Below are 23,775 nucleotides of genomic sequence, written 5' to 3'. Positions count from 1 at the left end.
GAGTGGCGAGGGTCCCGGGAGCTCTGTGCTCACGCGGCCATCTCGGATGCTCGCGTAGCTCCTCCCCAACATTGCGGTCACTAAATAGCGAAGCTCTGTCCAGGTCCCGCAGATATCCTGCATTTATCCGACACAGGGCGATGCTGCAGCCCAATCAAGGTGTGGAAATTAATTAATAACACATCGGCAGTGTGAAACTCGAGGAAGAGAGCTCCCGGCGCTACAGGGCTCTGGAGAAACACAACATGTGCAGGACATGGGCCGCAGACCCCAAGACATCAGAGCAGCAGTAGGAGGGAGGCGGCACCCGAGAGGCCTTATTCGGACCAAATCAGAATGGCGCAGAGCTGAGGCAATCGGAACGCGAGAAGGCGAACGCCTGAAGAGTGTTGCACCATGAGGAGATCGCAGTGATAAAGGTAGAAAGAAGGGAGAGAAAATGAATCCTCAGCCCTATACAAGTAATCAGAGCCGGACTCGAGCGGGGAGCACGGCCTAGCGTCATCCGGAAGCGGTGCTTGAGAACTACCGGGTACTCTTAGGCTCAGAAACAAGGATTGGGGCAGTGAGACGCTGATTGAAGGAAGCCCAGATCCCTGGGCAAGAGCTCTCAACCAGGAGGGTCAGGTGGAAACAAGCACAGTGCTAGTCCCGGAAGGAAGAGGACCGCGCAGAGAACAAGACAGGCCATCCTCCTCTGACGAGGGATATGATATCATGTAAGGCAGAGGTGGCAAAAAGAAGACGGGTAAAAGCTGCTGGATACACACCCAGGTGGCTCTCAGAGAACACAGCAAGGAAGTATAGTGGGAAGGCCCTGGTTGAGAAATTGAAGACTCCAGAATTACTGAGAGGAACCGTAAGAGAACCTCGTGAGGCATAGGACAAGAAGATCACCCGGCTAAACCTGAATGGGGGACAAAGGACCCAGCAGGGTGCGACAAGGCCAGATTGAAGATATCGGGGCCCAGCCGGGAGAAAGACAGGACCCAGATGGGAGCATGAGCAGCTCACCGATCCAGAAGAAAGAGAGCAGGTGAGCCAAGCCCACAGCTGAGGGAGTAAAACAGGAATTGAACAGGGGGAGAGGGGACCCCCCAGGGTGCTGTGACACCGGCAAGGAAGGAACACTAAAGCCAGGGCGGAATGGATGATTAAGGTCGGAAACAGCAGATAAGGTGCCAGTGATGCAGCTGTGAAAGCGAAAAATGGAGACGTGCACGGCCGAACACTAACCCTGACCAATAAGCCACAAAGACCCTAGGGCCACCGAGCCCCGGGAGGTGCCTGTGAAGCAAATCGGCAGAATCACATGGGTTAGGACGTTAATAGAAAGACATAGTGAGGCCAGTAAACACTTGCAACTCCCTCATCCAGAAACATCTACGACAAAGGAAGCCAAGATGCCGAGACCAAAGAGCAAAGCCGGGAAAACTCAGACCAACACATGCAAACCCTCCCCACCACCCACCTAGTGAAGAGCCTGTGGACAAAGAACACCTTTGCACCTCCAGTTACACAAGGTACTAGCGGCAATAGAGGACACAAAAGCAGCACAGCAGCAAGACAGAAGGACGGTGTTCGAGGGACTCCGTTTGCTGCAAGAAGTGCACCGTAAGTTGGCCGACAGGATCAAAGAAGTCTAAAACACAGTCACTGAACTCATAACCAGAACACAAACAGGGAGCTTCGCCTCCGGATGACCTAGCCTCAAGAGTGACAGATCTGGAACGGCGGGCTGAAGATGCTGAAGAGCGAAACAGAAGAAACAATATCAGGATCGTGGGCATCCCAGAAGGCACGGACATGTTGTCGTTCCTAGAGAAATGGATAAGAGAAGAAATTCCGTCAAATACCTGTCTAAATTCTTTGCTCTAAAGAGTGTGCACCGAGTCCCTGGGCATGCTCCTGTTTAGGGGAGCCCCAGCCCGCCTTTGGTTGCAAACTTCTACACTACAGGGATAGGGACGCTATCTTACAGCAAACAAGAGCGTGCGGACCATACCTTATGAAAATAGCAAACTATTAATGTTTCCAGATTTTACAGCAAGAGTGCAGGCGAATCATTCATAGAGGCCAAGAAGGCCCTTAGGGAAGCAGGCTTGCAGGACACATTGGTATTTCCAGTGAAAAACAGGATCATCCTGGACGGCACAAAGCATTTCTGTAACTCAGCCGAGGAGACAAGGACCTGACTAGAAGCCTACAAAAAAAGGCACACCCCTAGCCAAGCCACAAGCGGGCCCCCAAGGGGAGAAACGCATAGCAAGAAACAAACAACGCCGCCCCAAGAAATCTAAGGCATTGCAGAAGCCCACAACCACCCGGACGCAACGAGATAGGGAAGCAGTACTACAGGCGGTGGCATGGCGGATGTCACCTCAAAAATCAGACAAACAATGGATTCTTCATCAGAACACCTAGCACAATCATTGGACTCGGAGGACAACACAGAATGAATCAGACTTACAGAGAGTCACCCCACGAACAGCTGATAAAATCATTTAAAGTCATTTAAAGATGGACAACAGGCTGTGAGGCACATCTGAGACCTGATGACACTGCTCGACATGTCCCCCTGGGATGGGCCCTTCCAAAGTTACTTGACTGCCCACCCCCCCCCACAACCAGAGTAAACTGGCAGAGGAACTGAAGGTGGGGTTCTAACTAAAGTGATTTGATTTGTAATTTGTAAAGCGCGACATTTACCCTAGGGCATCAAGGCGCTGGAGCCCTACTGTCCTACCGTTTAGAAGAGGGATGGGAAAAAAAAGAGAGAACAAGAAATCCAGATAAATGCTAGGCCGAGAAACGCCGGGTCTTAAGAGCCTTTCTGAATGGAAACAGAAGAGGAATAGACCTAAGAGCAAGGGGAAGGGAGTTCCAAAGTCTACCCGCTTGTGGTGAAGGGATGTTTATTTACAGGTTTGGGCAGCTGGCACTTGCTAGGACGCTCGAGGGATGGGGAGTTGGAATGTTGGGTTTGTTGTTTTACACCATGGAGTCCACTAAACACAACAAAGGTAAGGACATGGTGTCGGGGGGAGGAAAGAGGGAGAGGTTGTGTGAAACAGAATAAGGCTAACAACCACAATGTAGTTGAAGAGTTTAAACTGCTAACTTGGAATATTCGGGTTTATGATTTCTCCCTCTAAACGTTATAGTATCCTTAATTATATATGACACAGAGGCGTGCAAATAGTGATGCTTCAGGAAACCCATCTTAAGAAGGAGGAAGTAGCTAGACTCAAACGTAGATGGCGATGTCAGTTGTTTGCAACAACATACTCAGCTTATGGTAGAGGGGCACTTGTGTGGGTCAAAACTGGTACCCCTTTAACGCAACACGTACTATTGTTAATCCAGAGGGGCGACACGTTTTCTAGTGAAGGGTCAGATTGAAGGGAAGGGAGATAGAGTTGGTAGCATTTACTCCCCCAACCATGTTCAAATTCTCTTTATGTTGCAACTCTCCAAACCACTGTTGAAAATGGCATCTAGCAACCTGATCCTTGGGGGGAGGGGGGACTTTAAGTGCGTATTTTACTTCGAAATTGATAGATCCCCCTCCCTTTACGGGGTACCATGGCTGCCTCGACAGCTAAGGACCTATGGGAATGGACTTCTGGGTGGGAACTTTTGAGTATTTGGAGGCTACACAACAAACGGAAAAGGGAATACTCTTTTTACTCACCACTATACGGCCTGCATGGCAGACTAGATATGTTTTTCTGCTCCAATCAATTGGCACACACGCTGACGAGGGAAGAGTACCTAGGGTGTTCCATATCAGATCACAGCCCTCTACTTCTTAGATTTGCTCCACCTCCTGAAAGAGCCCCCGTCCCGCTCTGGCAATTAGACCCCCAGCTTACTCAAAGATGAATGTTTTAGACAGCTGTTGTCAGGTGCAATATCATCTTATTTTAAAATGAACCAATGAACTACAAGCTCCCCCCTGATAGAATGGGACGCCTTTAAGGTGGTGGTAAGGGGACAATACATGGGTCAAACAGTGGGTGCCAGAAGGGGGATTAATCAAGAACTCAGGTCTTTGTAAGCCCAAATATTGACACTAGAAAGGGAAATTGGGAGTGGAGGCCAAGAAACATCTGTCGGATGTAAAGAGCAAATACAATGAAACCTGGGAATGGTTGAGACTCCTAGATGTCTGAACATACAAGGAGAGACAGCACGTAAAAGGAGGAAAAGTCGGGAAATTACTAGCCTGGCTAACTCGACCGGAAGGCAGGGGGTCCTGATCCCTAGTATTTCAGCCCCTGAAGGACAAACACTTCCCCCCGAAATTTATAAATAACTTATTTAGAGACTTCTATGTTAAATTATAAGGCAGAACGGGAGAGGTGCAGGTAGAAAAGATGGTGGCATACCTAGTGGGACTGGGATTACAAAGGCTACATCAGGTCTCAAGGTAAAGCTTGGAAATGGCGATCATAACATAGGAAGTCAGTGCAGCAATTAAGGAAATGGGCAGAGAAAAACGCCAGGGCCGGAGGGCCTCTCGGCCGAATTATATTTAACCTATGTAGATCTTTTGGCCACACAGCTTGAGAAAATGTACACAGCTGCACTAAATGTGGACCATCTCCCTGTCTCTACTAGAGAAGCACTGGTGGTCCCACTGCCCAAATCCAAATCAGATTTGTCATCTATGGCGGACTTTCGTCCGCTGTCAATGCTGAGTCTAAACTTTAAAATACTTAGCAAGGTGCTAGCAACTAGGCTTTTGCTGCAAATACAGTGACTGGTCCACACAGACACAGACTGGTCCACACAGGCTAATCCCGACCAGGGCGACCTCCAATAACCTGAGAAGGCTGTACCATGTATTATTTCACATAGACCTGGCGACGTTCCCTGATGCTGTAGTCATGACGGTAGATCTGGAAAAGGCCTTTGACTCACTACGATGGGACTTTCTGCTACAGGTGATGTGAAAAATGGGTTTGGGAGATGAATGGTCGACTGGGTTCGCTTATTGTACTCAGACCCCCCAAAGGCTAGGGTGCGCACGGTAAAATGGAGATATGAAGACGATATTTTACTATACACACATTTTGAAAAAGATGCACATCCTGGAGGAGATTGCAGAATTATCAAGGCTCTGAGTTAACATCAGGAAGACCCATATATTCCTGGCGAGACCCACACTCGCCAGACCAATGGACCTCCCTGTAGGACCCACATGGACCACAAGCTCCTTTAAATACCTAGGCATTCAGGTGTTCAATAAGCAAATAGACTTCCTAGAGGGGAACCTGGGAGTATTAGAGCACTAAAGGCAAACCCCTGGCGATCCCTTAAACTCTTGGTCAAAGCCAGAATAGCACTTTCCAAAATGGTGGTGCTGCCCAGGTTACTATATTATTTTGTCAACCTCCCAGTGGTGATCCCAAAGAAGTGGTTGAAGGATATGGATACCTTGTTGAGGGAACTGGTTTTGGATGGAGGTCGAAATATGGTCTCCCTCAGAATTTTGAGACAACACTTAACAATAGGCAGACTTGGCGCCCCAGACTTCGAAGCGTAATTACCTAGCGGCACATCTTCAGTGCCTGGCCCAATGGCTGGATGGGAAGGGGTCAGAGACACTGGTACTGCCAGGACAGTCCCCTCAGGCAACATTACTCCCTAGGATGTTAAACCCAAAACATAACATCAAAAATATGAGTGTTTTTACTTAAAGTAGCATTGGCCTGCTGGGATAGATGTATAAAGCAAGAGGCACCCCTTTATGCACCCGACCTACCAATAATAGGACGGATGAGTTTTGGTCCCCCCCTACACCCAGGGCCAATTGAGGGGGTGGGTGGCGGTGGGAGTGACTACAGTCCGGGACTGATATCAGGATGGAGAATTACACCTTTTATCGGAATTCCTGGAATATTATGAATTATGACCTGGGAAGTTCTTACATTACCACAATGTCCGGGGAACACTAGTCACACTCTGGGGTAGAGACACACATAAGTCCATCACGCATACGGCCCTTCAAGCAAAGGTGACACTGGGATCAGCCAGACACTTGGTTAAATGGTTATATGTTGTGAATAATGGCTATGCCGAAGATGCCCCTGTCTCATGTACCAACGAAATGTGAGGACCTGGTCGGGAGGCCATTGACTGGAGCGGAGTGGAGGAGTGTGTAAGGGAGCCTGAAAAAGGTATTAGGAATGCCAGTTTTAAACTCATACAGTTTAACTTCGCATAGGCTAAACATCATGAATGGGAAAGACGATCAGAAATACGCTAGATGCACAGAACTAGAAGTCAATTTTGCACACATGAGCTGGAACTGTCCGGTACTACAGACATATCGGAAAACGATCATAGAGACCATAAATGTAGCTTTGGTATGCACAATGAGAAACTTCCTAGAAGTCTGCCTGTTAGGACTATTTCTGAGGCCTAAAGCTAAAAATATAGGATACAGGTTTGTTGACCTCTCTTTGCTACTGGCGAAACGGCAAATTGCCCTCAAATGGCAAGCAAATGTGGGCCCCATAGTGGCTGACTGGGAGAATGATGTGTCAACTTGGGCTAGAGCAGAGGAAAGGTCACTGACGTAAGAGAACAAAATAATCAAAAGGCGCAAACCCTTGGCTGAACCATGGGCGGAAATATTATGGGCATGAGAAACAAGAGGATTGGGGGATACTGAAAACGATACTAAGGACCCTCTGCCAGCAATAGAAGAAGAGACTAACACCAACCGAGCAACAGCCTAGCAGGCTGTCAGATACATGCCATACCAAGTAGACAGTGCAAATAGGCAACGGAGTTAGTTTGAAAAGGACCCCCCACACCCTCCCCTATCCTGGGTGCCTGCGACATAAGACTAAGCCAGACCTTTGAACAAAACAGGTAATCGTAGATTGAGTGTTGAGGTAGAAGTAGTTGGTTTTCCTTTTTTCTTTGGGTTTTTAAAAGAAGTTCATAAGGCATAGATTAAAACATGTATAAGATATTAGCAACAAACATGACGAACTCCCCACGTGGACCATGGTCAGGCGCCGCGCGTCCATTGGGGCATAGCACCCCCGCCTGCAGCTCCCTCGGCGTCCTTAAACTTAAGTAAACTGAATCAGTCTACTTAAGTTCAAAGACGCCGAGGGAGAACTAACAATCATGTCAGTCAGCATGATGTCGGACCGCCCTCCCCTTCAGAGTCTGAAGGGTGTGGGCGGTCTGGCGTCATGTTGACCGACATGATTTTTACCAGGGGCAGCAGGCAGCACCACAAGTGCGCATGAGTGGGGACGGAGGGTGAATTTTGAGCCCATGCCCAGTCATTCGCACTTGTGTTTTCACTTGTTTGCGCATGCCCATTAGGAACCCTTGGGCCTCCTAATGGGCAGGTGGCAGGCGAAAATTAACAGTGCCCTAAGCCAATCCTGGTACTGCTGGCAGCGCCAGGATAGACTGAGAGAGGCTGCCAGTCCACTCCAGGGCTGTTTGTGAAGGCGCCAAGCCAGGGGAGCAGAGGTGGCATGGACCGGCACTAAGGTAAGTTTTACTTTTCCTATTTAATTACCTGGCACCCATCCCCGCGCGACCCTCCCACCCCGCGTGACAGCGACTCCCCTCCTCCTACCACGCGACCCATGTCTGCCTCAAGCATTACATTTGCCACAACATAGAAATGAAATGGAGGTCACAACTTCCCCTTCCTGCTTCACATAATCGGGATTTGTGGAATTCCTTACACTACATTTCTGAATTTTTCAACAAGGCAACATTTCTGCCGTTGAACGATTTGGGAAAGAGCAGCAACACGAGTGATTGTTGGAGAGGGTCTTTGGGGCCTTTGGGAAAGGGGGAATAAAAAGAAAGCCATGATTTTTGTGGTTTTCACAAACATTACCATATATTGGCATACCAAATTTGTACCAATGAAATCGGTGAATAAATTGCTGACTAACGTCTATAAGTTTAGGGGAGAGGATGTGGCTTAACGTCTAGGACGGTTTAGGGTAGAGGATGCAGCTTGGCGGCTAGGACGGTGGAATTCAAATCTGAGGAACCAGGTTCGAGTCCCGGCAATGACAGCTCAACATCCTGTGATTCTGGTCAAATCACTGAATCTTCTCGTGCGTAACAAAAATTATTGTGTCCTTGTGTAACGTAACCGGTGCTCGTGTAAAGCCACCTGATACTTTCGGTTTCGGATCAAGTTGGTGCTATATAAAACTACGATGGTGTCCGAGGACTAGGGGGGTGCTTTTCTCCACATGTAAAAAAATAATATCTATATGGAGAAGAAAAAGGAAAATATCGAAGGTGTATTTGCATCTAAACCATAAACTGGCGTATTGTTTGCCAATCAAGAGTTTGATAGTTTGCAATTACACATATTCGTAAAAATCGCTGGTTTTCCATGAGTTCCACAGAGGAGTTTTCTAGATCCTATAAAGCTTTACTAATAGTGTATGCATGAGCTAACCACTGGTGAAGATATTCTCTTTGGTGAAATAGTTTTGAATATTGACCTGCACACATTTTTACAACTATGAAAGTGAGGCTTCGGAAAACATGTAAAACATTTATGATTCACACACCTTCACTGGCACATTCAGGATTCAAAAGGGCGCATTCCTTGACTGCAATATGTCATGGGGACAGCTTGGGGCGCGTGTGTTTTGTTCCTAATGACTAAATGAAATATTTGACCACATTGAAAGACTCTTTTGTGGCGGTAAACGTGTATGCAAGTTGACCGTTTAAATTTTGATTTAACTTAGGCACATTTTGCACTAATCTTATAATTGGACCTCGGAGGCATTCGTCGTAAGTGTGAGTAATAGAACACAAAAGTAAAGCGTACAGGAAAAGAAACTAAAACACTGCACTGCACAAGCCCCACAGCAACTGGAAAACATAGCTGCATAAATAACTTGTGCCAGGATGTGCGGTTTCCCAATCTGTTTGATATTAAGGTATTCATGAGGGTACTCGCTGTGACTGGGTTGAGCAACATTAAAGAAAACGTACTTTTTACACACATGGGGACTATACAGCAGCATCAGATACTAGGATGAGCGAGCAGAAGGATTGTAAGTCACCTGCACAACTTTGAGAAGCAGGGACAACAAACAGCACATGGAGGTACCTCTGCATTTTACTTCTACTGCAAAGACCGACATCTAAGATGCCAAAGTGGCAGACAGCTGTCACCCGGATCAAGCTTTCAAACACTGAATTAGCCTGGACTTCGTTATTAATACAACTTTGTGAGATTTCCAGGTAATCTAATTTCCAGACTTATCTGTCTTTAGTAAGACAGAGAAGTCCATATAAACTGTCAAACATGCACAAAACATTGAAAATCGCATCATAAAAAGAAACTAAAATACAATTTACAATAATTTACTACCAGTGTTAATATGTTAGCGAATCAAGGATCACTTGCCAAGGTAAATAATGAAGGGCTCAGTTTGTGAAGACGGGCGGCAATTTGGCTCTCAAAGCAGCAAAACATTTCTGACAAATCGGTCCTTAGAAAACTTACGAATACGCGCTCATTTCCTCAATCACCCTTTGGTGATTCAGTGTCTATGCCTGGCGAAGGGGACAGTTGTTGACATCTTAGACCAAATTCCATGGCAGCAATACTAGAGAATCAAGTCCAGCCTCTCGGCCAACTGACCCAAATCATGCCTCAGAATTCTGTGGCAGAATAGTCGGCTCCCTGATAATAATGCCAGTGAAAATGTCCCTGTGATTTTCCCACTTACAATGAAAATATCAGTGGAGCCTCGCAGCAGCTTGACACCCTCATCATCAAGGAAGGCACATGGTTTAGGCAGAAATTATATAACATCTGTTTTTTGCTTATAAATTCATCGCTTCAGTACCTCACCTTTGAGGAGGAAAATGTAGCGTGGAATGGATGTTTCGAACACTTAGGCATTAAAAATCAAATGCAGCATAACACATTATTGTGATATGGAGAATATTGACAATGATTGCTGTTAAATGGATGCAGGTCTTCGTGTCCATCAATATGTGTCTGTGAGGCAATGGTTGAGGGAAGGTATTTGATAACTATCACCAGGGTTTATTTTTAGCTGAGGTGTCTTGTTTCTGTTAGCTGTGGCCTTTTCAGGTAAGGTGTCATTCCTTGAGTCAGGGCCCAAATATAAAAAAAACAGTTTTTAAACAATGCTTTACATTTGATGGGTGGATGATGTTTGGTTAATATGAATGTACTATATGCTCCAGATGTGTTTTGTAATTAATTTACACACATTGGCCTTTTAAAACATGTGCTCTTTGTAGTTGTTGTAGTAGTAGTAGTAGTAGTAGTAGTATATGCTTTATTTCGACAAACTTGTGTTATAAAAGCTTCGTTAACTATTTTTTTTAATAGAAAATTGCAAAAGTGCAAAATTTACTTCAGATACAAAATGAGCCAAAACAATGTACACAACTAGTTTGAGAAAATGCTCAAATGCTCTTTGAAAATGATGAGCTCATTCAAATGGACAGAATTCATAAGTAAGAAACAGCTCATGCCTCAGGGTATTATAGGTCCCAGCATTGTTATTTACACGTGGTTTATTATCTACAAACTGCAAATCCGTGCAATATCTCCTAGTCTGGTGAGCAAGTGAGACGGGGGATGTCTTGTAGAAGGAACACAAATGGGGGTTTATCTACAACGGCAGTGAGAGGACAGCTGCTTTTCTCATGGTGACATACTTGATGAAACAATCCAGTAGCATATTTGAAAGCATATTGGCTGAATCTCCATCAAAGTCTCCTAATGAAACTGAACACTTGTTCTCCATGTAATATCTGCCGTCAGGGCCAAGCTCTCATAATAATCATGCCTTTGTGAGGTTATTGTTGTAGGCACCTGCTGTGCGTCTACACTTTCCATCCAGTAATAATGAAACCTATTCTTGGTTTCGGCTAGAGACTGCTTAGGTGTTTAGCAGACCTAATGCACAATACAGAGAGACGAAGAATAACAGCCCGCTCTTTCCAGCCATTTTAAGTTCTACCCATCATTTATGACGTATAGAGTATTTTCTCCTCAGGGACACACACTCTCTGTCTCAGCCTGACTTGGCAGGAGTCTTCATCTAAGTCTAAGCCTGCTCCCCCACTGAGCGTAGGGCAGGATGCTCACATCCATACACAGACCTGAGATATCACTGCCAAACGACCTAGAGCATCCATGGCCATAGAATAACCACATACCTACTGTGAAAAAAGAGCACAAAGTGGCACAGATAGACAGACAACGTGGTAGGCTGACGTCCGATATGCATCCGATTAGACTGACAGTTTTGCTAGTCATTGTCTTTGTTAGAACAGATTCACAATTGCTTTATTAACATTCTTGCTTCCCCCCCTTTGCTTGAAAATGCACCATTTGTCCACCCTTTTTTCAAAACTTTCTCGGTGGTAACCCCCCGAACCCTCCATAGATTGTTCGAGCTCGCTTGCTATGCTCGCTCGCCGCAGTGCAATACAACAATTATTTTACGCCCCACCACTTTCAAATGTCACCAGCCCCCCTGACCATGGTTATACAAGGCGCATGATAATAGATTCTCAAGAAAAATTACAATACTCAGGCATGAAAGCTAAATAAGAAAAGAATATGAAAGTCTATTTGGATATAACTAGGTTGCCTGCTGTCCCACTCCTATACCGTCTGCATGCAATAAATGCCATGCTGAATGTATAATTACTGCAACTGGTACGAAAAGTGGATTTTAAGTTAATAAATAACAAAATGCTAATAAAAGCAATATTTGTCCTCAGCCTACCCTCTCTTCCCTTCTTTTTCTCCTGTGCCTCTTGCACACTTCTTTTTCTTGGCCTTCTGGGCCCTTTTATCTTATGGTTTATTAGTTTCAGCTTTGATGTTATTTAAAAATTAAACCTGATTGCTCCTGCTTCCGATATGGTACATGACCTATCCTATTGCCTTAATGCTGCCTGGCCTCCGGGATGTATGGCTGAATAGCGGTGTACTTTTTCCTATAAATAAAGGTTTTCCAAAAAAAAAAAAAATAAATAAAATAAAATAAAAAATATTTAAAAAAACAAAAATCCATTCACTAAAGCCCCATTTCAATTGTCAGCACATCCAACTTAGACTCCAGCATCTGCTTGACATCTTTGAAGGCTTTCAGGAGTATCTCGTACTGCCCTGATGGGGTCTCAAACATCTGGTTGGGTGCATTCATTCTTGGGGCATGCATCAGACAAGGACAGTCTCCACTCCATGCTTTGAGCCCTTGGGTGCACATAGTCACCCCTTGGATGATGTTGCGGGCTGGTGGCCACTGTTAAGGCCCAGAAGAACCAGAAGGAGAGATGGGAGAATCCTCTCAGATCGACAAAGTCACTCTCCCCTTTGCTGGGGGCCTGTGTACTCCCCTCCCCACAGTCCTTCCAATCGTGCAGGGTTCCCATGATGAGAGTGCCCCCCTGTTCTGTATTCACTACATAGAGGCCCAATGCCGAAGCTGGGAGGGGGAGGAAGGAGAGAGGCACGGAAGAGGCAACGCATCTGCACCCTGCAACATGCACTCCAATCTGGCCCCAAAGGCTCTTTGGCCCCAAAAGAAGTCGCCAGGCGCTGTTGCAGGCTGCTCCACTCCAGCTTGCTTCTGACATAAAAATTCTCAGGGCCACTGGTGGTGGCAGCCAGGGTAAGCAGGACTTGTGGTGGCAGCCTGAGTAAGCAGGTCTTTCCCTGCTTCTGCTGCAGCCCAGGCCTCCAGCCGCTCAACGCACCAGGTCCACTCCTGTCGATTGATTTTGGGGGAAGCCAATAATGCACAGAGACTTCAGTCCAGGGTGCCTGCTCTTCATGAGGCACCTTGCACACCACAGCCCCATGGGGGGGGGCCCTGCTCCTCTATCCTCACCCAGTCTCGAAAAGACACCAATGCCAGGGAGCACTCCACTGGATGGAATGCCGGGCAGGGCTCCGGACTGCTCTTAGGGAGCATCTATCATGACAGCCATCTTGGTCACGTCCCCAAGCCTATCTTCTGGAAGCACAACCCCTGAGAAGAGACTTCTCTAGCTTTAGGCCTTCAGATGCGCAAGGTTAATCGCAAGATTTGACCTAGAACAGCAGTAAACTTGACCCAGAGCCTACAAACTTGCTTTGATTATATCTGTGTGACTGATTCAGGTGCACCGTGGAAAATCTGTAGCGCCCTACAGGACTTTCTTAAGTAGTTCTCCAAGTGACCTGAAATCAAGGCTCCTTTGGGTGGAGTCTCCAATTGTTTGGGTGAGGGGTTATGTGTTCATTCAGTGTGCCATAGGTGGTCCCAATTGACACCTGCAACACATACATAGTCAAAGGACTACAACTGCCATTCCCCCAGGCTGGTGAAGACGATTGTCCTCTGTTTCCCACAGTGAGTTACTAACAAGTGAAAATTGCAGTATGCATGCATGAGCAGTAACTGAGCCGATCGAGGCTGTGATTGTGGTCAGAAATCAATGACAGAAGCAAAAAGGGAGAACATGCCACTAATTGAAAAATAAACCCAACTACAAGACAGAGAGTTGGGGAGAGCGCTATAGTGATATCGCCTCAGAGGACCGAGTGATCCGGTAAAGATCTTAACATCCTGAAGAAGTACTGCTATGACTAGGAGTCCCAGAGATCACTGGGGAAGATATCCAGAAGCCAGAACAGACTGTGGGTATGTGACCTGCATACAGGTCAACACGAGAACTCTTGGGCGTGGAATAACCATGTTACTGGTAGTCATATCCTTTTGAGTATCCAACAGTAAGTGGGTAGATATATTATGTGTCTTTATAGGTACAGTATTGCACTGATAATGGAATACATTACTTGTTCTGGATAAAGACTGGTAGGACATTTAATTTATTACCAACTATTAACCGCATCGCTGCGGCGGTTATTTTTCCCCAACGCAGCTTTTTTCTAAAAGCCGCGTAAGATGAGGAGCTCAGCTCGTCATCCGCACACGCCCCCCGTGGCTGATGACGAGCTGAGCTCGTCATTAGCATCAAAGGGGTTAATGTTATCCTGAATGCCGATTTTCTAACCGAATGGCACCTACCTAAGTAAGCCTTGGATCACTCTGTTTTGTTAGCCTGTTAAAGCGGGTCCCATTGTACTCGGTTTTGAGTGCAATATCAGTTCAGGCCCCTGGAACAGTTAAAAAATTATCACACAAAACTATCATCTATTACTGTTTCTTAAAAATCATCATGTGTTTTTTATTTAGCAACTGCCAAATCAATAGACTTTTCTTCCAGATAAATTATGATACACCGTACATGTCAACAGATAGATATGATGGCAGCACAAGTCTAAGGGGACATAATTACTTAGAGTACATGCCAGTGGCAAATCTATGTGAAACAGAAGAAAAAAACGAACATGAGTATTTTGTAGAGGCGCAGCAAAGAGATAATATGTTATTATACCTCCGTGGCATTGGAACACGGCTTCTTAAAATTGTACAGTTCCTGCATCAGTTGATACTCCTCCTAAACAAACAGATAAAATATTACAATATGAAACCCTTTGATGGAAGCATGTTAAAACGAATACACGCACAGAAAACTGCACAAATCAAATCTACAACCCATGTAAACATAAAAATAACTTCACCAAATGCTGGACAAACTAAACAAATGGAAGACAAGTTTGCTTAAAAGTCAACCATAACTTAAAAAATGAACCAGTTTGAATTGTATTAGACGTTGAACAAAACCTCACTCTTTACTACTTTTATAAAGCAGCTGCGGAAGCATCTTAATATTGTGGACCAAGATATGCCGATTTTTTATACTCATGAAATATCAGTACCGTTGAACCGAGGTTCACTATCTAAGAGGAGATCAACAAGTTTTTGTCGTGCACTTAAGTGCCTGGATGAACTTAAACTATAATTCCCAAAACAGAGGGGTCATAGACGACCTCCCTCATGCTACTGCATCTGAAAAGTCAGAAGAATTCGGCAAAGCTCTCCTCTGCATTTTACAGGAAAAATAAACCTGTGGCCAAGAAGATCTGGATCAAAACTATAGTCTCCTAGTTTAGTGAAAAGTCAAGGTTTTGTTGCTGATGGGTGGAGCAATACTGTGTCCGGGACTGAACCCAGAAGATAGAAATGGCGTTGCCTATTAATAAGTTCAATCATATTCGTTAAATGATGCTAAAAGTATAAGCAAATGTACAAATGCATTTCAACTGTCAAGATATACGGAAGCATTGACATTTTTTTTTACTGTGATAAGCTCAAAAAGACTTGAACGGATTTAAACCTAAAGCACAAAAATCATGTAAAGTTCTACATAACTGCCAAGTTTGGGATATATGTGTTCTGCATTTTTTACGTAGTTTTGAGCAAAATTTCCTACGGGAGCTAAAATTCGAAAATACGTGACTACCCTTAACTTTATTTCCCCCACACGGAACTGCATGAAAATTGGTGTGCTGTGCCTGCGACGTCTATGCTAGACAAGTGCCAAATTTGGTGCAGATCCAGTCATGAGGACTAGAGATATGAGCAAGTCACAAAATGCTTTTTCTATGAAAAATGCTGGTGAAGGAATTATTGCTTACCAGTAATTCTAGTTTTCCTTCAGTGGACTCTATTAAAATCATGAGCTCGATTTATTCCCTGCAAATGTGCATCATCTGGGAGAACCTTTCCAATGAAAATCCATATTTTCCTATATGAAGAAAACAAACTAATTTAGCAGCCTATTAAAAAGGCTGTATTGTTAAATTTCATTAATTTACTTAAAACAATTGAGCCACGTCGGCTGTAGCCATGTAAGGCTGCAAACACCTGTTATCTCATCATGCTATCACAATGACTGTTGCTCCATTGGTTACACCGTCCTATGCTTTCCTTTCGTTTCCTCTAAAGGATTTGTGAAAGAGGTTTTTGTTTGTCACCTAATTCCTCTTGTGATATTTATATACGAGTAATATGGTATAATTTGTAAAGATAAAATACACAGGATTGTTCATTTTAGCCTTTTTAATAGGCTGCTGAATGTTTTTCTTTATGTAAATAGATGTGGCTTTTTTAACAAATAGTAAATGCGAAATGCATTTTCTTTGACAAGTATGCCAAGGTACCGTATAAGGGCATAACTATTTGTTGCTTATGATTATCAATGGAGAGCCACTGAAAGAGAACCTTAACGACACAGTGACTGCTTCCACTTTGCAAATAATATTTGTATAAGTGTTCTAAGATTGTGTGAAATATATATATATTTATATTTATTTTTTTTTTCACTGAAAAAACCACAGGTTTCAGGGACGTTATAGTTAGTTGGACATTTCACTCGTACAAAACCAGAGAAATTCGGCCGTTATAGTTAGTTCAGCTAACTATAACTCGCGCCCCGCAATGCACTGCTGAAGGCGTCCCATATTACATCATTCATGACATGGTCAGTCACATCACTGATGACATCTCAAATAACATCACTGATGACATCATCCAGTGACTGTGTGTTTCTATAAAGTTTAAATATGTTTTATACATATGCCATGGTGTATTGAATAACGAGATGACATCAGTGATTGCAATTGAGATGTCATCAGTGATGTCACTGACCATGTCATGAATGATGTAATATGTGACGTCATCAGCAGTGCATTGCGGGGGCGCGAGTTATAGTTAGCTGAACTACCTCTAACGGACGATTTTCTCTGGTTTTGTACGAGTGAAATATCCAACTAATTATAACGTCCCGGAAACCTGTGGTTATTTCAGTGAATTTCTAAGGGTTTTTAAATGCTAATTTCTAACTAAAAGGTCCCTGAAACCTATGTTTTTTTCAGTGAATTTCAAAGGTTTTTTAAATGCTAATTTCTAACTATAACGTCCGTGAAACCTATGTTTTTATTAGTGAATTTCAAAGATTTTTAAATGCTAATTTTTAACTATGCCTACAAAGGTAGAACATGACAAGAAAGAGGAAGAAAAGCACAGAAAGAAGCAAGACAAATGCAGAAAGAGGCAACAGAAGTCCAGAAAGACGCTTAAAAGGGCAGGAAGAAGCAAGAGATGTGCTGAAAGAACCAACAGAGGAGCAGAAAGTCCTCCTGTGCCCCCAACATTTTGTTGACAGGTGGTAACTGACTCTGACTAACAAGGCCTAGAGCCAGTGTTATGCTAAAAGACACTTATAATACAGTGAAAACACCTACATACACTAGGAAACACTATGCGTTGGGGTACATAGCAAACAGCAGTAGCCCAGACATGGGCACCTCAGGACACTGCAGGATCCGGCCCACTGAGGTGGCGGTCCCCAGGGTCATCAAGGGCTCCAAGAAGGGGCCTGCGCGGCCCCCCTGCCCACTATTTAAAGCCCCAGGGACGTGGTAGTCCCTGGGGCTTGGAGGACCGTAATAGACCCCCGCATTTACATACTCAGTGACCCCAGGAGGTGGTGGTCCCCGGGGCGTGTGGGGGGGGGTCTCGATCCCCCCCACAGGTTTTATTCATTTTGTTTTTTACAAGAGCCCGGGGGTGGCAGTCCCCGGGGCAGCGGGGGCCGTGTGCCCCGTGAATATTTAAGAAAAGCCCCGGGTGTTGTGGTCCCCGGGGCGGCTTTGAAGGGCCCCCCACACATTAATAAAAAAAGATGCCCCAGGGAGGTGGCGGTCCCCGGGGCTGCAGGAGGGCCACGTGCCCTCCAGCATATTATTAACATAGCCGCGGAGAGGTGGCGGTCCCCGGGGCTGCGGGGCCCCCGCAATTATAAATGATAAATTGGGCAATGCCCCCGGAACCTGGCCCACCTAGGGACCTCATTTTTAAAAATAATTCTGGTGGGATTCGCAACCCCAGCGCGACTTCCCCAGAAATTATTTAAAACAATGCTTTTTTTGGCCCTGGGGGTCCTTGTGGGACCCCTGAACAGGCCTGGGGTGTCAGGGTGTTTCTAACCTGCCCCCTTTTCTTGTTTTTCACCTTTGTTTCACTTTTTTCTCGTGACTAGGTTCTACTGAGAGACAAGATGGCTGCCAACACCTTCTGGTTTGGAGTATTGGCAGCCAGTTAGAATGTGGCCATAGATATCAAAACTTATATTTTTTTAATTTCTCAGCAACTACTGAATGGATTTACAACATTTTAAAAAAGGTCGCTTTCTGAACAAAGGACTACCATTTTGCCAAACTTGGTGTAATTTCATTAAGCAGTTCAGGCTGTTGCCTTGGCTAAAGTTTCCTATAAAAATTAACATGGAGTAAACACTTTTTGTGAACCCTTTCCCCCACCCCGCTTGACAAATCACCTCCAAACTTTCAGGATAGGAGCTAACCTGGATGAAACATTTTTTTGAGAATTTTGCGAAGATTCGTTAAACAACCCCAAAGTTATTATCAAATCAAAAAACGCTTTTCCTATGGAAACTAGGTTCTAACTATAACATATATATATATATATATATATATATATATATATATATATGTATATATATATATATATATATATATATCCCTCCTCAGAGCAGAGGCCACACATATGAGAACAGGGAAACACTTTGATTACGGCAAATGCCTGTCGGACTTTCTCAGTGCCAAAGCAGTGTTCGGGAGGTTTCACAGTACCAGTTGTTATGAGTCCCGCTCCGTTGTAATTGGACAACGTCAGCTCCACCCCCAAACAGGTGTGTCTGCTCACCGTTAGTAGCTCACGGGCTTTGAGTGAACTACGGGTCCCAGAATGCTGTTGGCTTTCAGGTAGGTGATGCAGGGGGGTATTGTAATGCCAAAATGTTTGTACTCTGCAGGACAGTCAATGGTGCTGCTGGAACCAATATCCTGCTGTGATGTCTGTCAAGCGCTTCCCTGGGTCCCCGAACCACACCAACCCCTGTGCTCAGGAATCCATCTGGCGGGGGCAGGTATGGCTGTGCATCCCACCCAGCGTGCAGTGGAATCACTTCACAACCGCCATTCTCCTTCCGAAGCGTAGAGGTGGGCCCCAACCTTTCAATAACTTGAAAATCCAAAGTGCCACGCAAAGAAACCATGACCTTGGAAGGATGGCCAGTGCATCTGGTGCGAGGCTTCCAGGAACACATACCACCCAATCCTCCTTCGTCTTTCAAAGAGGCGCACTGGCTGGGTTTCAATAAATCATTTATTAATGGAACAACACAAAGGCAAGAGGCTTCCTAATCCCAACGTTTCTGCTTGTGAGATTAGGAAGCCTCTTGCCTTCATGTTGTTCCATTAATGCCGGTGTGCCTCTTTGAAAGGGAAGGAGGATTGGATGGTAAGTGTTCCTGGAAGCACTGCACCAGATGCACTGGCCGCCCTACCAAGGTCATGGTTTCTTTGCGTGGCACTTTGGATGGAGATTTTTTATTTGGAATCTGACCTGCTTGCCCCGTGACAGTGTTCACGGTGTGTGGCGAGTTTGGGAGCAGAAGGATGTAAATCCAAAGTTGCAGGCTGGTGCTGTTTTCAAATCAAGTGAATGGAATATTAAAAAAACGAACTTTGCAACGAGGCAGACTTTTTTATTGCGTTTTGGAAAAGACATGAAAAGAAGAAAGTTTGGAGCACAATAGGTATTCAAAGACTTTGGATCAATTTCCATGCCACTTGAGAGTTTCAAGATGGCAGAAAAAAAATTCGCAGCACCTATTCAGATACTCACAGCTCTTACATTGTTTTTTAAAATGTAACTGGGTAGCAGTGGTAAAGTGCACAGTGCCCTAAAACCTACAGAACAAATTTAGAAAGATAGGAGGGGTGAAGTCAAAATGTTTCAGGGAGTACCACTCAATTGTGTTAAGTCTAACAGTGTACGTTCTTGCACACCAACATATTTGGAAGCAAAATGGAGTGAAATTCAATAGATAATAACATATGCTCTACTATTCTGAGCTCACACACTTATCCCTGATAATAAAGGTTTCAATATGCAATGTGGAGACATGAATATTTTTTCTAAGAATGTAATTCCTTCTAGGAATGTGGGTAGCGGTGGTATTTGGGCACAATGTAACAGGCATCCAGGGAAACCTAACTGAGACATTTCTGAAAACTAGACCGGTGTAAGCGTACAATGTGCTGAGGCTTAGGTTGGTTTTACCAAATTTTTTTGCCCAGAATGCCCTGAGAAAAAATCCAGCTTCAGCTAAAGTAACTGATTTCCCTCACATTTCCGAGAGGGAAAATTACAGTGTTTGTGAGGATCTTCTCCCTAGAAAAACAGCACCCCCCCGCCCACTTGTTTGGGTGGGGCTATCACTTGCAACAGTAAAGACCACAAAATGCAATATGGAGACATCAAGATTTTTCTTGGACTTTTAATCTTTCTGTGGAGGTGGGTACTGTAGTATTTGGAACCACAGTCGGACAGCATCCACGGAAACCTATCAAACACAGACATTTTTTAACACTATGAGAGCTGGAAACCACTTGCTGAGGAATACTGCTTTTATTGAGAGAACTGTGTGAGTGCAAGGTGGAAAGGCTTTGGCAATTGGCAGGAAGCCAATCAGTTGTGAATTCAGTCACATAAATATATCTTGTGTGTTTTTGATTCCCACTTACATATTTGCAAGGCATTCTGGATAAGAAAATGAGCTGGGAGTCACACAAGCCACACCACACTTGATTCCCCTGGGACACTAGCCTTCGAAAATGCCTAGGATTGGTAGGGTTCCCTAGGTGCTGGCTGACTAAGAGCCCGAATACTGCAACAATGCCCCATGGCGAGCGAGCGGAAGTTGGATTTTACTGGACATAGTTTTGGCATGTGGCCTGTTCTCAATGTTTCCCCTGGTAGGCTGGTGTGCTTTCAGAAGCTGCAGATGGGCTGATTTGTGAATTAACGAATAATATGCCTATCACAGGGAGGGTTAGAGGGTTAGAGCTCCTAACAAACCGTCAGATGAAAAAGTGAGAAACAGAATGGATGTGCGGTTTGCCCATCTTGGTAACGGACTGCAGGCACCACATGTGAGCTCCAGTAGGGGTTTCTCCCCCTCTACCCCATTAACGGAAAAATTGGGAGGACTCACCTGCTACTCTGCCACTAGACATCAGGGACTGGTGTCAATAAAAAAAGATCGTGTGAATCACTGGCCAGTATTGCCAACCCCCGGGTACCAGATAACCTTTCTGCTACACTGTTGAGGAAGAACCGTGAGGTTTACCCACTCTTTACCCAAATTCCCTGGAGCTCCATTACATGGCCAGTACAGTGAAACAAACACTGAAGAAAAAATGCTTCCTCGATGGAGGTCCAGCCACCAGTTCTAGTGTTATCCGCTCTATACAAGAGCCGAAAATCTGCTGAATATGAATTAGATGTGGAAAGATGAAGATTTACAAATTAATTAGAGTAATGCAGAGTGTGACAAGGGAGACACAACCAGAAATTGTGGAGTACATATACCAAATATAAGTAGGGTTGCAGAGACTAGCATAACCTACTAAGTCTTGCACCCTAAAAAGCGATGAAGGGGTAACTTTACAGTACAAAAATTACTCAATTAATAAATTAATACACAAAAGGGTGCCACCTCTAAGGATTTGCACTATGATACAAGTTACAGGACATGTGATACTGTGTCCAGAAAATAAATAAGGTAGGTGTAAAGGTACATGGATAACTTTGAAGCATTAAGGGAGTTACAAGCTCTGTCATAATGGTCATTTAAGTTTCTTAAAAAAGATAGCTCCATTAGAAAGAGCTACAAGCCTAAATACATTATAGCTGTCCCATATCCTGTAATGATCCTCTTCAATGTTAAATATCACAAGATGCAATGAGTAAGATTCATGATTTGAGTTTCTCTTTTGATGTTCCTATTCAGGCTGAATGCGTGTGTTTGAAGCCTTGTATAGCTGTATGCTTTAACTGCTCTTTATATTTTTACTCAACTTTGTAAGCTTTTATTCAATGATTAAAACAAAAAGTATCTCATTGCACATAAATAATTCAAAGGACCATGCAAGTATTTGGCTCAGAGCACTCTTTTGGTATGATTTCTTGTAAGGAGGAACCATGACAAAGAAAGACTTTCCTCTATTCAACGACAGCACAACATAAGACTAAAACTGATAGAGCTAGTGAGGTATTGTCTGCATCAAAAAGTAAGTAGTTTCCTCCCTTGATGTCCCATATTTGATGTCCAGGATGTTGATAGCAAAGGGGAGGTGCCATTTTGTTCTAACCTTTATTAAACATATCCAGAACTGAAGTCTTACCTCAAAAGTAATCTACAGAAATGCTTACTGAGCCATAAGGGAGAGACAATATAGTCTTCAGGTTGTTATGTTTGTCATTAAAGTGCATTGCCTCAAGCACTTAGGTAGCTAGGGAGATGCATACACTTGAGGTTTCAACATCTTCACTCTATACGTTCTTAGAATCAGAGCCCTGGTCATATGGCCAAGCAGTGCAACAGTTACAGTATCAGAACACTTAAACAGCAGTGCATTGCTTGAGTTTAACGTATAGTCAATATCTGCAATCTAAAATAAAGTAACCCAATATACATTTGGCAATGCAATATGGGCACCTTAGCTACAGCAGCATTCTTCAAAGCTGTTTTAGAGAAACATCATCTGATTGTCTACTATCTAATGCCAATAGTTGCAATTGCATGTATAGGTTCTAAGAAACACCGTTCTCCTTTTAATTTGGCTGAATTCTATAGGTTGCACATCGAGTCCCTGAAAATTACTGTTAAGCATTGTTATGATATGTGTTCCTGCAGTAATGAAAACAGATGCAACCACGTAAGGGATTCACAAATTAACTTCAGATGCAAATTCAGAATTGAAATCCCAAAACATTTCCCCACCCTGAGAAGATTAGAAGAAGATGTCAGCGGCTAAGTTGAATTGCTGTGTACCGTATACACAAAACCTGCATACTTGTGAAACAAAATCATAGATTATAACATACCAACAAGCATGGTGGCATTAACATGTTTGAGATATTAACACTTAAAAATTATCAATGTGAACACAGTGTTAAGTCTGTGTTTAGGACACAACAGGCCTGCCCTACCTTTGCATTGTCATTCTTCAAATACAGTTTTAAATGTTTATGATTTTTTTTTTACCTGTGTATACATTTCCTTAAAAGGATTTTTAACGGAAAAGAAATCCAAGTCTATATCCAACACGTAGGCATCTCCTTTCTGAAGAACTTGAAGCATTTCCTTCACAACCTTCATATGTTCACATTTGCAGTCATTATTTAAAAATAATGGTGAAACGTCACTGCAAGTTTCCATCTTATCATGTCCCAATGTCTCTTCATTTGATTTTGTGGAGTCTGTCATTTCACAGCTGGGAAGAGTAAGCGCTTTGGAAGAAGAGGCGACGGTAGTTGTACACGTGACGATGTCAGTATTGGTATTATGATCTAATTTCTGTTTCTTAGCAGCAGATTCTCCATTTGTTCTGTCCAAAATTCCCAGGTCTTCCATTGGATTGACTGTTATCACATCCAGGTGCAAAGGCTTTGGGTTCTCAAGTTGATCATCTGGGACATAAAGTCCATCACTTAGGAAGTAATCATCTTTACTTGTTACCCTGAATTTGGCATGAAATAAAGTAGTTAGCAGGATTCCACTGGAAAACATTCTAACACAATGCATTTACATTTAGGAAGTTCTAAAGCTTGGCAGACCTTAGGAGGTTCCCCTTCAGTTACTGGAGGAGATGGCTTCATTTTGAGCAATGGTCTGAATAACAAAAATACAAAAGGGGTGTAGGGTGTGAAA

General features: G+C 44.0%; 1 protein-coding gene across 3 annotated transcripts in view; it reads right to left on the bottom strand.

The window, feature by feature from the left end:
• Nucleotides 1-23,775, bottom strand: part of C4_1H5orf22 (chromosome 4_1 C5orf22 homolog) — a 520,226-nt gene that overhangs the window by 218,828 nt on the left and 277,623 nt on the right. For all 3 annotated transcript variants that reach the window (XM_086965124.1, XM_086965125.1, XM_086965126.1), the window contains 2 exons: nt 23,110-23,584; nt 14,464-14,526 (listed from right to left, as the gene is read on the bottom strand). In XM_086965124.1, the coding sequence (XP_086821250.1) occupies nt 14,464-14,526; nt 23,110-23,584 (538 nt within the window). The remainder of the gene's footprint in view (nt 1-14,463; nt 14,527-23,109; nt 23,585-23,775) is intronic.

The sequence above is a fragment of the Lissotriton vulgaris genome, chromosome 4_1, assembly GCF_964263255.1.
Source record: "Lissotriton vulgaris chromosome 4_1, aLisVul1.2, whole genome shotgun sequence".
In the NCBI taxonomy this organism is placed as follows: domain Eukaryota; kingdom Metazoa; phylum Chordata; class Amphibia; order Caudata; family Salamandridae; genus Lissotriton; species Lissotriton vulgaris.
The sequence above is the reverse complement of the archived record's forward strand: the minus strand, read 5'-3'. Positions and strand labels throughout refer to the sequence as shown.